Source organism: Schistocerca piceifrons, chromosome 5, assembly GCF_021461385.2.
Source record: "Schistocerca piceifrons isolate TAMUIC-IGC-003096 chromosome 5, iqSchPice1.1, whole genome shotgun sequence".
NCBI lineage: Eukaryota > Metazoa > Arthropoda > Insecta > Orthoptera > Acrididae > Schistocerca > Schistocerca piceifrons.
In genome coordinates this window covers 672,451,728-672,467,369 of record NC_060142.1, presented here as the reverse complement: position 1 = coordinate 672,467,369, position 15,642 = coordinate 672,451,728, and the positions used below count along the sequence as shown (strand labels likewise).

Below are 15,642 nucleotides of genomic sequence, written 5' to 3'. Positions count from 1 at the left end.
GTGTAGCTTGCTCGCCAGGTTTCGAGAGGGTGCGTTTCTGGATGAGGTATCAAATATATTGCTTCCTCCTACTTATACCTCCAGAGGAGATCACGAATGTAAAATTAGAGAGATTAGAGCGCGCACGGAGGCTTTCAGACAGTCATTCTTCCCGCGAACCATACGTGACTGGAACAGGAAAGGGAGGTAATGACAGTGGCGCGTAAAGTGCCCTCCGCCCCACACCGTTGGGTGGCTTGCGGAGTATAAATGTAGATGTAGATGTAATTTTTACAGAGCACTTCATTACCCATCTTAAAAATTTGTACAATAATTGGCTTTGTCTAATCATCAGGAATCTCTCCATAGGTCCACCTGTCCTCATTATTCTATACAGCCACTGAATTCCGAAAAGTCCACTGGCTTTGATCATTTCCACTGTGATGTCATCTAATCCAGGAGCTTTGGAATTTTTTTGGAATTCTAACACAGCTTTCTCTGCATGCAGCATCTGCAAATCGTCTCTTTCTATATCACCGGAAGTAGATTATATTAAGTTTTAATTCCATAGACGTAAAAATTAGATGATCTCATGGGTGTGGAACAAGTCATAAAGTATAACATAAAATCTTTGAATATAATACTCACTACCCTGATCATTTGTCAGGATATTGTCAAAATATGTGAATACATTACAGTAAACTGGAATTGCTAATATTTACAGCATTTATACATTCTCAGAAAAAAACCATAGTTATGTACTTTAACAACAAATTACTTAACCTTGACTGTTGTGACCAAATGCTGTCAAAACTGAAAGCTAACAGACATTTTTACTTAAGCTGATCTAAACAGCCCATGTTAAGTTATTCATCTATAGAGTAGAAGGTGTTCCTATCAAAAATTCTTTCAAACTTTGTTTAAATTGTTTTTAAAGATTGCTGGCAATTTATTGAAAATGTGTGGTCCTGAATATCGGACCCCTTTTTCAACCAAGGTAAGTGATTTTAGGTCTTTGTGTAGATTGTTCTTATTCCTAGTATTGATAGTATGCAGTGAGCCATTGGTTGGAAATAGAGATGTACTACTTGCAACAAATTTCATTAAGTAGTAAATATACTGAGAAGCAGTGGTTAGATTACAAAGTTCCCAGAACTAGTTTCTGCTGTTTTTAAGAGCAAACTGTCTTAACTGAAAATTGCTAATTCTTTACTCTGTTTTCTGTCCTTCATTTATAACTTCATATATATCATGAACAGTATTCACCATAGTCAGGTTTCAAAATAGTGTCAAAGTGAAGTAACAAGATTTATTATTTAAATCACAAAGAAACAGACCAGACAATGCTCATCATATCTAGACAACAATGTGCAGTGTCCTGATCTGTGTACTTCTTCATTAAAGGTATCGGTACAAAAATATTTGTTCAGCTCCAAAGAACAGCCAATAACGCATTTTTACGACTGTATGAGTATATATTATAGAGGAATAGGTATTTTAAAAAGGACCATTGTTGTACATTGAACAGCTTGTAGATAGCAACTGTCTTTCATCATCTCGACAACAACAGCCATTTGACATCCTATAGTTAACTACTATCTTACTTCATCCTCAACAACAGCAGCAGCAGCCATTTGACATTAAGTAAAGGCTTCCTCCTAGATGTGTCCATGCACTGATATCTACAACAAACATCTCTGTTGCTCCAGCATGGTTTTGTTAATGTCGTCTACCTGAACTAGAGATGTGAAAATGTCATCTTGCCCCTACTGTCAACAGTTTGGTGATATGAATCATCCTTGGCTAACTCTGCTTCCAATTCTGGTTTTCCTCCTATCCTGATGAAGTCTAATGGAAGTCATAGACTTGATGTATATACACTTCATTATGCTAATATAGGTTGAATCCATGCTTGTCTTGTGAACGGCTGTTAATGCACATATTGTTGAAATAGAGTTAGAAGAATTCTCAGTATCTGTGAATCCCAGGAAAAGTGGTATTTCATATGCATTGCACTGTTGTACAATGGTTCACAGCTTGCAAATGGTTAGTTTTAGTATACCCACTTCTAACCCCAGCTTGTTACTTCAGCTGATTCAAGTCCTGTGCTTTCTGTGTATTTTTTGTGCTACTTTTAGCAAATATTTTGTTTGTCTTGGTGAGGAGACTGTAAGTTCATTGTGTTGCCCACTCTCCCCCACTGTTTTGCGAAAATTATACCAAATTACAACAAGATCACCAAAGTAAAACAACTACAGCTCTGTTACAATTTTGGAAAATTATCTTCTGTAAATAGTGTAACAAGTTCCTTTTGTATTGCTTTGCTTCTAGCCTTAACCATTTCTTTTTAGAACCATCATCTTCAGACATCTTTCTTTTCTTCACACTTGGAATGGCTCTGTACATCTCATCCGGCATGTTATCAAAACATCATTATTTTAATTATTAATGATTACAGCAACTTAATTTTCTCTTTATGGTTGCTGTTTCCCACTTATGTCTTCCTGTAAATATTTCACTCTCCAGCTTCAAAATAATCTATGTGTAATGGAAAAAAGTTCAGCTATAGTGTTTATTTGTGAATGTGTTTTTCACACGTTGCAAATCTAAGATGTGTTTACTTTATTACTTACCGTTGTCCATATTTAAAACATCCACATATGATTTTATGTTGTACAGTTGCATGGAATGTGTCCATCTACTATTTCACTGTGCTTGTTTCAGCTGTTGGTTTTGAGAGATTACCAACTGGATGGTCTCAACTGGTTGATACATTCCTGGTGCAAAGAGAACTCTGTGATATTGGCTGATGAAATGGGCCTGGGAAAAACAATACAGGTACTTTATTTCTGCAAGGAAAAAAGTCTGAATTTTCAACCTTTTCTTCAGTTTATTCTAGCCTGACAATAAAGTCCCAGACAAATACTTTCGTGGTTTTGACACTTCACATACTTTTACTAATAAAATACTCTGAATCCACAAGTCACAAATGTTATTTTCAGTTCTACCGTTCAAATATTTATGTGTTTGAAATGAAACTGGTTCAGTGTACTGAAGATCTGATTAACAGTTGTCAGTAGCAGTAAGTATGCTGATCTTGAACAGAACCCATCCTGACAAAGTTTAAAAAGAATATGTAAATGAATTTACACACTTAGAAGTATGTGAACTGAGTCCGTGCGCATGTTAAATAGAGGAAGGCGTGGGGGAGGATTGAAGTCATACTGCGAGCAGTTGATAAGTCAGAAATAGAAATTTTCGTAAAATAAAGAATAACAGCATTCAGTCGCAATCATGATTTTATTTCAATGCTATTTAGAGTTCTGGGGGCTCAGCTTCAGGTGCTTTGGCAGTCTACTTCAACTATTTTTCCAGATTTAAGTTAGTTCTACAGGCCCATTGTGAGGATACGACCATGTATCCACCACTAGAAACAGTAAGACATTTTTCAGTTTGTATTAGCTTCATAAACTTATATTCACAATGTGCCCACTTTGTAATGTACCATTATAGTTTTACCAGGACCAGAATTAACCTAAATCCGGAAAAATGGGTGTAGATTGTCAAAGCACCTGAAGATGAGACCCCAGGACTCGAATTACATAGTGCATTGAAATAAAATCATGATTGTGACTGAAGGCGGTTGTTCATTATTTTATGAAAGTAATACAGTCGCAGAAGAATTACTGAGAGGACTTCTGTTTTTTTATTGCTGGAGAAAGCTCTGATATGAAGAAATAAGCAACTGATAATTCCTTTGTAGTTTCAGTATTACTCATTCATATGTATTTCAGTGAATAGTATATTCATTAATTTACCTTATATGTTTTACAGACAATTTGCCTTCTTTACTACCTCTTCCATACTCACCAGCTTTATGGACCTTTTTTGCTGGTAGTCCCTCTGTCAACCATGACATCATGGCAACGAGAATTTTCTCAGTGGGCTCCAGAAATGAATGTAGTAACATACTTAGGAGATATATCCTCACGTGATATAGTAAGTATTTTCATGCTTTTTAGATAACAAGTTCTTATTTATATTTTCACAGTACATATAGTCAATAATATAAGCAGCATATGGAAGGTTCTAAAACACACGTTGTATGACTAGGGACTGGAAAAATTCAGATTTTGCAATAAATATGAAATAGAAGTGAATCCTGCCTCAAAATATGAAAACATGAAATTACTCAATATATGCTATTTCATAGGGAATTGTATCTAAATGAACTATTTTATCAGAGATTGTTTGAAATAGCTTTATTTTCTGCACATAAATATCGAAAATGTAATCAATTTTCAGTTACTTGTATTGTGTATCATATGGTGAATCCCAGTTTGGAAAGACAATGTGTGTGAGAACCTATTTGCAAAATGAAAAGTGCACAAATGCAACAGTGTATCAATGCACTCAATGATCTGATGCCATGCCACTTGTGAGCAGTTCAGTGGTCTATTTAAGATACATGCCGCTTAATGCAATGTAATACTCAGCTGTGAAACGTAGCATTTTATATCAAAGAAACACATACATTTGTTTGTTAACGAAAGCTGAAAAGATGGTATAAATTCGACACTTTTAACATTGCAAACTAGGTATTGGATGTTTTGAACTGTGGATGCGTGGAATACCACTAGAGTTTGAGCCTGAACTATGTCATTAACAATACTCGGCTAACCTCAACAAGCAATTGCGTGGTAGCAGTTTCCAATTGCTTTGTGATGTGTGTTGTTAATTGTTTTCTTTTCTTATTTTGAAATATGTGAAGCAATTAGTCATCCATCACAGAATTTGATTACAACTCGTAAAACACCAGAAGATATCAGCAATCCCTGAGACAATATATCAGTTCTGCTGTGGGCTGCGGTATGGAGGTGGGGCTCCCCTCTGGCAGTCAGAATTCTAGTATGTTTACACACGGGGTCGTCTGCCATTATAGCCTGTAGTGCCCGCACTCCATTTTTCCCCTACCGTTAAAATAGAGTTACCATAATTCCATTCTACTTCTACACTGAATGCTGATGAAAGTTCGAAATTAATTGTCTGCAGATTTTGAAATCATCAAATTGGGCATGAAATGACAAATAATGTCCAGAAACAACTTAAATTGTAGAAACATTCAGCTAATGATGGGAAAATGCTGCTGCTTTTCAACAGAGCGATAATTTTTGAAAGCTTAAATACAGCAAAAAGAAGGAAACAAAGACCACTTTGGAAGAAAAAGGTGTTAAAAGTTTTTGCGAAAGCAAACATTCCCATCAAAAATTTCCCAATCAACACTTTTTTTAACAGTCAGTTCCAACGAAATACGGCTTTGTTTATCTTCACTCGTGTAGCATGACAACATCTGAAATTTGAGCATTTAATCATTAACAAAAAAAGTAGACACAAATTTTGCAAAAAATAGATACAAATTTTGCCAAAAATAGATGCTACATTTTTTGTGCCATGTATGACATGCAGGTAATGTCTTTGTAATAACACCCTTCCATCAGAACATTGACTTTCACCATTTACTATCTACATCTACATCTATACTCCACAAGCCACTGTAGTGTGTGGCAGGGTGTACTTTGTGTGCCACTGTCACTTCACCCCTTTTCCTGTTCCAGTTGCATATGGTTCACGGGAGAACAGTTGCTTGTAAGCCTCCATGTGAGCTTGAGTACTTCTCTCTGATTTTATGTTCATTGTCTTTTCATGTGATATATGTAGGAGGAAGCAATATATTGGTTGACTCCTCAAGGAATGGACAGTCTCAAAATTCAAGCAGCAGATGAAAGCTTAGTAATATCGATGTCTAACAACCTCCAAGTGATTTCTGTAACTCAAATTAATGGATATTTTGTATGAAATTTGTTGTTGTTGGTAGGAGGCTTATACTGCCATTGTCATTTGAATGAGTTATTGTTGAGTGTTGTGACTTTCATTAATGACTGAAGTAAGCGAACTATTACAGTATTATCTGGTGGATGTTTCATGTAAAAATGAACTGTGGTCTGTGGCACACTTAATTATCTTGTTTAGTGACTTGTTGGAACTACCACTGATTATTACAGTGTTTCATTAATTTTTGATTCAGTGACTTTATAATTTATCTGAGTAAGTCTGTCACTGGACTCTTGGTTGTTTTTGACAGCCATCCTGATTGTAAATGGTAATAATCTCATGATATAAAAAAAAACTGATCACCATCCCAATGATACAACTTTGAGGCTAATAAATGTGTAAAAAAGGGCAACCTAAATTGTGGTGTTGAGTACATTTCTTGAGCAAAAACTTCCAAATACTGAATAAGATTTTCAACTTGAAGACAACAGACGGATGTGCTGCCAAGGAGGTAACATAAATTACAGAAAAACAGGTTGGTGTCTTCACAAGCTGAGGAATATAAAGAACCTCACACAAATACTGTACATAAGAACTTATTTTCCAGACCAGTTTCAGAGCATTATAACTCCATTTCCAATGCAAACAATTCATGTGGGGTTGTACAAGTGCTCTATGTGCCCCAGGTTAGAGCAATGTTCCAAATTGCAACTGATGATCCAAGAAGACAAGTGATAGAGTATAAAAAAACAAAACACTAATTGACATGCTTGTGTAATGAACAACCTGTGTGCTTCTATTGGCAGTACTAGCAGTTGTATCTTCTCAATATTGGTACGTTCAGCCTCTCTGTCTCTTTGTAGTTTAGACAAGATTTGCTTTCTTTTAGCCTGATAATCTTACTTTTCCAATTTTCGCACATTCAGTTTTTTTATTGCACAATTTAAGTTTTGTGAAGAGACAAACTTGCACACCTGTCACCACTGTCCAGTTTTGAAAAAGCTACAGCTTTTGATGAGTTTACAGTTAAAAGTTCACTTCTGTGACCTGTAAATGATGGCAACGTCTGGAGTCTAGTAATTTTTTCACTGTGCTCAAGTCAAACCACTATCTACAGAAAACATGGAGGGAAAACATATTTGAGTTTCTGGAGATTCTTTACAAATTGTTTGTGCTGCTTTGCTATGGAAAGATTTACAATGGCCTAAAGCTAACTGGTCATTAGGCATTTATTTGTTCAGAGTCTATTTTGTATAATGTCTAAAAGAATGACCAAGACCAGTGTTAATGGCCGTGTGCTAGCAGTAAGTAAGCAGGCATCCGTGTTAGTCAGTAAGGCACGTCAAATACAGCATGCAGCTACTGTATCTGGTGAGTCATTCACTGCTACATTATGTAAAATGAGCTTAAGAATGCTATACATGAAATACTGGAAACATATTATGGAGAAAGAAATGACCTAACAGAGGAATAGAAATAGGTCATAAATGGTACTTTCTATTCAACTCTGAGTATGTGGGCAGCAAAAATAGTGAGTATTTCCAGCACACTTTAAACAATACTTGGTTTTTAATGAGACCCATGAACAATATTTTCCTTTGAAAATAGGTGTTGCACGAAACACCTCATCAGCAGCCTTTGTTTGGGATAAGTAGACCTACACAATACAAAAATGAAATTCTAAAAACCAAACAAAAGGCATCTGATAACTCTTCGGTGAAACACCTTGTATTTTACGACACCTTCTTAATTTTTGTAATTATAACTGAAAGCAACTGGGTAAGGCTGATATCAGACTAAGATTCGTTGGAAGAATCGTCAAAATGTAGCCCATCATCAAAGAAAGTACCTAACAAAACACTTGTTCGACAAATGCTTTGAATATTGCTTGTCAGTCCAGGACTCGTACCACATGATACTAATAGAGGAAATAGTCAAGATCCAAAGAAGAGCACATGTTTCACTACAGGTTCATTCAGTAAGCACGTAATGGTCACAGAGATGTTCAATCAACTCCAGTGAAAGATAGCACAGGAAAGGCATTCTCAATGAGTACTGGATGCAGACGGTCAATTTTGGATGATGTCCCACTTTTTAAAGACTGGTATATGAATGAATTGCTATTTCAGAAACTCCACAGTCATCTAAAAGTGACTTGGATAGATTTTTCTACTCAGAATGTGTTGAGAGTATTGGTAAAATTTTGATTTACGGAAAATGAGGTAATAAAGTTTATGGAATCACTTTATATGCATCCACATTGGGAATACCTTACTTATGAGTACAAGTGCCATATTGAAAAATTATTTTATGTCATGGTAGTTTTTGCAGAATCTTAATTAATGGCTTAATTAATGAGGGTGTCATCTAATTCAGAAAAAAATAGAGCAACAAAAGCAGTGTGTCACAGTTCAGCGTCTAATAAGCGCACGGGAAAAATTGGCAATAGAAATTGAGACAGTGCATTAATTATCTTGGAATTTAATTTAGTTATGTTCAGGGAATTTAAAGTATGTTCTCAGAAAGAGTGGAATGGCTGCTTGCGAGTGAGTGGTAACAGTACTTTTGATTCTGCCAATTAGCTCGAAACATTTTTCCTCTAGATGTTGTTATTGTGACTCCAGTTAACCATACATTTTAATTAATGATGTGCTAATGAAAATATGTATTTTATTGGAACCACAATATTCAAATTAATCATGTGGATAATAAATTTAAATGGAACTTCTACCTAATAACAATTTGCAATAATAATGTACATACTACACGTTACGTGTGCAATAGTATTGATAGTAGAATGAAAATTAGAGATGAAAGAAAAAAATGTAGTTAGTAACAGATGTTTAAGACGTAAGAATGGGTTAGTTCCTACATGCTATGTCACAAGGTTTCTGATCCATATCGTGATCCCTCGTCCAGGCTAAATTACTTTTTTTCAGAGAACATTACCAGCTTCTGATTTTGATTGCACACATTTGAGTAAAAGTGTGCAGGAATGTATTGCATGAAAAGTGTATGCAAAATAAGTTATATTAGGAAAATATACATTCTTTCTTTCGAAACCTAGAGCAAAATAATCCAAATTTTTCGTAATGCATTTAATATATGTTCAATATTGCCTTACCATTATTTCTCTGTGACAGAATTTTCTTGTTTACTTTGTGTATTGTAGCTAGCTAATTATCAAGGCATCTTTTCTTTTAATGCATATTCACCCAAAACTACTGGAACCAAAGGTGAAAATAGCAACTTCTACCATCATGGAAATAAATTACGCAACACTATAAAGCTTCATGTCATGTTAAAATATTAATATTCCACTCAACTCTTGTTTAAAGTGCCATAAATTATAAGCATAGTACTAAATGTTGCCTCAAACCAGATAGACATTTCACTATAACAAAATTATATCTGCCTTCATGTAGCTACATTTCATTATTTTCTTTTGCCATCCTTTCATTAAATACTTCTTTTAATGAACGTAGCTATCTTTGACAGTGCATCTGCAAAAACAAAATAACCCAAAGACAGGGTTTCTATCCATTGCTACCATACACAAACTCCTCATATTAATCTATATCACTTCATTAGTACTTCATTGCTTCACTACTTCATGAAATGCTTCTTACAGTAAATATAATATCATTAAACCTGAAGTCCCTGCTTCATCCCCTTTCACAAAATTGACTTAAAAATGACACTTTACAGCAACAAACCAATAAAAAAAATTAAAATAAAAAAAACTACTTTACTCTTTATGCATAGAAGACAAAAACTTGTTCTTTACCTTTTAGTTCATTATGTGAAGATGTCACTTTACATTAAGAATACTTAACCTGCCTCAAGGACTTATTCATGACAAATACTATGTTTTCATAGTCAATACCATGGGCAACACTGTTTGTTTTATCTTTATCTCAAACTCATATGCTACAGCCTGATGGGCAAGTTGTTGACATACTCATATGAACATTGGCACATTATGATGACACACCGATATTATTTGTGATATGAACTGAGCAATGCTATGGAAACCTACTCGTACTGCTCCTGTATTATCAGATTATGCATTCTTAAATCCATACTTCAAGCCAAAAAAATTTAAATTAGTCACACAAATCTCTCATTATTATTAACTAAGGGCATTTTTCACAAAATTTTGATTGGCTATGCTTCTATTGTCTTACATACTACTTGCATACACTAACACACACACACACACACACACACACACACACACACACACAGTGAATCCTTGAATAGTAAACCTTTCACGTACACAAGTACTCTGCGGAAGAGATGGTTACATTTCCTTATAATCTATTGATAGGATGATTAGAGTGATCTATGAGGGAAAAATAGGATCACACAGCTTGGGAAGGCACTACCCATCATGTAATGTGTTCTTTTAAGAGCAGTGGGCCCCTGCCTAAAGGTAAATTTCAAGTTACATTGATTCCCTGCCCCTCCATATAGCTTTGCAACATTGAGTGAAGATCTACATTTACTTTTCATATCATTAGCCATTCCTCTGTATAACACAGCAAAATCTTTGGAAGTACCATGTCTCATAAAAAATTCTCTTGAAAATCACAAACACATTAAAAACTATGATGTGTACATCTACACTGAATACTACTTTTTTGCTTTTTGCCTATTTCATCACACTGTTTACCTCGTTATCAGCTTCTAGTAATTTGTATATAGCAACTGCTGATGATTTCACTGTAGGCTTCTTTGCATTGGCAGCCTGCTGCACTTTCTTTGCCTTTATTGAATAGCATACATTAACTATTACTAATTGCATCTCATCAGTATTACTGTTAATTACTAATGGCTTATATTCTCTTTCAAACTGACACTCACCCATACTGTTATCTCCTTTATCAAGAAGTTCATTCTCCAACTGCACACACCGTGTTTCAACACCCTCAAATGCATCTGTATTTACATCCACATTCTCTTTGGACACCTCCACCTTCTCGGTATCAACAGTATCAGTTTGCATTTCATTGATTTCATATTATTATCACCAAGATAACAAATTTGCACTACTTCTGTTACATCAGACTGACAAAATTCAACTTCCATCTGCTTATAACGTAATTTTCCCATCTCATCTCCACTATCCTGCAAATTCTGACCCCAAGCATCTAATGCTGATCCCACATTTTCTTCAAGCTTGCCTATTTTCTCTTCTTTACAAACTTGCATTGAATCTAGTGCACTATTTAAATCCTGAAAACCACTTCTAATGTCACTATCAATATTTTCCTTCAAACTATTAATTTGTACTCATTTTTTTGTCATTATTTTCTATAATAATTTATGTTCTCAACAATAAAACTTTGATTTATTCTACACTCAAACACGTTATTCTGCCCCTTTGTCACACCTTATTGTCAGTACCTATTGAACACTTAATAACACAAACACTTTTGCCTTTAACTGTCTTGGCACAAGTTGTTGCTGCTGTCTTCCATAATTATGATTACTGCTCCTCTTCGTAACTCCATTGTCAGCATGTGGCATTATTTATATTCTGTACCCCTATCCTGCTTATTGGCTGCTGTCCGAAATGAAGTCGATGTCGTCCTTCCAGATTGGCTGAAGTCCTCTCCGTATAACTCCATTATTTGTATGTCAGCTACATAATACCATAATGTATTTTATTCGTGTTATTCACATTGAATATACTGTTCTGTTCACAGTTTTGTTTCATTTGTGCCACACAAAATGTTTTTCACTGTTCACTTTTGATCCTAAGTTCATTGTCTATCCATTTGTAACTTTTGCCACACTTCTCTGTCTTTAACCTGGTGATTTCTGTAATACAATGCTTCTACAGCAAAGTGGCCTGAAAATGGGGGCCCCAAATTGTAAAGACATCAAATTTTTTTCTGTAGTCTCCATCGCCTCCTCGGTAGCACATCAGTCTGTTGCCTTCAGACTGAAACTCTGATTCTGTATTTGATGGTGTTTGCTCAAAAAAGTCCCCAAAACCACAATTTAGGTTACACTTTTTTTACGCATTTATTATATGCCTCAAAATTGTATCATTGAGATAATGACCAGTTTTTTCTACTTCATGAGATTATTAAATTTACAGTCAGGTTGGCGATCACAGACAACCAAGAGTCCAGTGACAGAGTTACTCTTATAAATTGTAGGGTTATTGAAGCACAAATTAATGAAACACTGTCCAAGAATCAGTGCTAATTCTAACAAGTCACTCGACAAGACAATCAAGTGTGAAATAGAACACAGTTCATTTTTACTCTAAACATTACACTTTGCACATGCCTCGTAATAATCTACTGGATAAAAGTACACTGCAGTAGCTCACGTCCAACTTTTTAAAGACTGATATTTAATATGTGAGCAGACATTGTTTGAAAAACAATTGGCTTAGATTTTGCTACTCAGAGTGGGCTAAAAGTATCGGTTAGGTTTTGGTTTACAAAAAAATTTGGTAATCTAGGGATCTGGAAGAGCTTATGGAATCATTTTGTACGTCCCCGTTGGGAATACCTTACGTATGATTACAAGTGCCATATTGAAAACTATCTGATATAATGGTAATTTATGCAAAATCTTAATTAGTGATTTAGTTAATCAGTGAGGGGTATCATCAGTTCGGAAAAAATTGAGCAACTAAAGTACAATTGCAAAGTTCAGAAACAAACAAGCCTAGGGGCAAAATGGAAAATAGAAATTAAGATGTTAATTATCTTGTAAGTTAGTTGTATGAACAAAAATAATCAATTTTTGGAATTATAATATAATAGGGTAGATAAAAAAAATACTCGCCAACCATTGGGAGGAGAAAACTCACATGAAAATTATAAAAAAGTGCCTGCTTTCCCTTCAAACTTTGTGCCAGAAGAACAAGCCTCAGGCTCCAAAAGCTTGCACATTTCCCTAATTTTTATGTGTGTTTTCTTCTGCTGCTGTTTTGTGAGTAGATTTTTATCTGTTCAATTACATTTATATTCAATATTGATGTAGATTGAAGTAGTGAATTAAAATTTGTACCAGCACTGGAACTCGAACCCCGGACTCCTACATCATTATTGTAGATAAAGGTGAGACTCCATATGTATCAGGAACATGAGCTTCATATGATTAATATATTATATTCATAAGATAATTAGTTTTTATAAGTTTCATAAGATAATTAGTTTTTGAAAGAATTTTGCTAAATCGAATAAGTGAAAAGATAGAAAAGGAGCTGAGTGAAGAACAGCATGGGTTTAGGAAAGGAATGAGCACGATCGACCTGATATTTTCTATCTGTCAACTGATGGAAAAAAGTTGGGAGTATAACAAAAGGGTGATAATGGTTTTTATAGACATAGAAAAGGCATATGACTCAGTTGACAGGGAAAGACTCTGGGAAGAACTGAAGAAGATAGATATAGAAGATGGATACATTAATGTTATAAAGACAATGTACAGAGGCCACAATTGTAGAATTAGAACACCATTGGGGAACTCTGAATACTTCGAAATAAGACAAGGACTTAAGCGAGGAAGTATTCTATCTCCTGCGCTTTTTAATGTTGTGATGGAGGGAATGAATAGGGCAGTTAAAGATATAGTAAAAGAAAAAGACAAAAAGATGATTTTTGCAGATGATATGATAATATGGGGTGATAAAGAGGTAAGTGTACAGTTACAGCTTGATGCGTGGAAGGAAATAATGAAAAGGTATGGATTAAAAATAAATAAAGATAAGAGTGAAGTAATGGTATTTGGAAGAGAGAAAGGAATCAACGGAAATATTACCTTGAATGGAGAACCCCTCAAAGTGGTAGAAAGTTTCACTTATTTAGGGAGTGAAATATCTAGGGATGGAAGAATAACTAACGAAATTAATAGGAAGTTACAAAAGGGAGGCAATTTCTACCAAACAATAAAACATCTGATTTTGAATAATGAAGTTTCAGAAAGAGCAAAACTCCTTATGTGTAAGAATTATTACATCCCTACTGTCACCTATGGTGGAGAAACATGGACAATGACAGAAAGGGACTGGAGCAGACTGCAAGCAGGGGAAATGAAATTTCTCAGAGCAGTTAAGGGAAAAACAAGAATGGACAGAGTAAGGAATGTAGAGATTAGAAAGGACCTCAAACAAGAAAGTATGAGAGAAGAAATTGAAAGAAATAGATTAAGATGGTATGGGCATGTTAAGAGGATGCATGGGCAGAGACTCCCCAAAATTATGGAAGAACTAAAGATGGATGGGAAAAGACCTAGAGGGCGCCCAGGAAAATGGGAGTGAGAATATCTGTTGAAAGGAGAGGTGTGACCTGGCAGCAAGTGGAGGAAGAAAAGTGGTGGGAGGACCGAGCCAAATGGAGAGGACTCGTCAGCAGCCAGACCCAGCAGTAGCTGGAGCAGGATTCGGATATAGATAGATAGATAGATAGAAGAAGTATAAATAAATTATAGATACATAGATAGATAGAATTAGTTTCAGGTAATTCAAAGGATGTTTTCAGAAAGAGTTGAATGATTGCTTTCGAATGAATGGTAATAATCCTCCAGTGTCTGCTGATTAGCCCAATGTTTTTCCACCAGGTGCTGTTATCACAATTTCAATTAGTCATATCTTTTAATTAATGATGTTCTAATTATGCATTGTAGAGTGACCGTTCGTTGCAGTGAAGGCGACACAACTCATTTTACACTTTTTGTTAATACTTATTAATGTACTGACTTGATTCGTACACTTGAAACTTTTATTTAATTGTGCAACACAATAAGAAGTATAAATAAATTATAATTGTTCAAAGATAAACATTATATGCATAGTTGAACAGAGAGTAAACAGGAGGCTTCATGATATATTTCACATTTGAGTCTGTTTCCCAAGTTATTTTAGGTTGATGTATATAAATGTGTGCAAATGGAAACTAATTTTTGGAATCTGTCTGAGATTGTCTTGGTAATTTTTTGTCCTCCTATCCATCCTTCCATACCTTACTATCAGCCAAAATGCAAGTCTGAACAATAAATTTTACTTCCAGATACGCCAGTACGAATGGTGCTATGCCAGTTCTAAGCGTCTCAAGTTTAATGCAATCCTAACCACGTATGAAATAGTTTTGAAAGACAAAGTATTTCTGGGAAGCGTAAGTTGGGCTGCTTTACTCGTAGATGAGGCCCATAGACTGAAGAATGATGATTCACTGCTTTATAAAGCCCTTATGGAGTTTGATACAAATCATCGTCTGCTTATAACAGGGACACCTCTTCAGAATAGCTTGAAAGAGCTGTGGAGTCTTCTGCATTTCATCATGCCTAACAAGTTTGTATCAAATACATACATTTAATTTAAACTTTCAAGCATGTAGTGCCTTTTTGTCATGTATGCAATATGTTAAAAAAAACTTATGGAAATATTCTTGGGCTGCAATATAGTTAGCTGTGGTGCTATTACTCCAGTTTTGCGCATTAATAAAAATATTTTCTGGTCAAAGGTTTGATTGTTGGGAAGACTTTGAGAAGGAGCATGACAATGCCGCACAGAAAGGTTACTCAAAACTACACAAACAATTAGAACCTTTCATAATACGCAGAGTGAAGAAAGATGTTGAGAAGTCTCTCCCAGCAAAGGTTAGTGAAAAATTCCTTTTGCACATTGCTGAGTAGCTGCTCTATGGCCATAAATAACTAGCTTTTAGAGGTTCCTGTCATGTGTTGAACTGCCGATTAAATAGTACTATTTTACAATTAATTTCAAGCTATAGTATTATGCTTGTTGTATTGTTATATATTTTCTCTATTAGGTGTGTGGTTGCAAGTGTACTGCAGTTATGAGTA

General features: G+C 35.1%; 1 protein-coding gene across 1 annotated transcript in view; it reads left to right on the top strand.

Annotated features, from left to right (window-relative positions):
- The window catches only part of LOC124799193 (chromodomain-helicase-DNA-binding protein 1), a 78,846-nt gene that overhangs the window by 21,828 nt on the left and 41,376 nt on the right, over positions 1-15,642 (top strand). The window contains exons 10-13 of the mRNA XM_047262727.1: positions 2,704-2,817; positions 3,814-3,978; positions 14,847-15,127; positions 15,300-15,435. Of these exons, the coding sequence (XP_047118683.1) occupies positions 2,704-2,817; positions 3,814-3,978; positions 14,847-15,127; positions 15,300-15,435 (696 nt within the window). The remainder of the gene's footprint in view (positions 1-2,703; positions 2,818-3,813; positions 3,979-14,846; positions 15,128-15,299; positions 15,436-15,642) is intronic.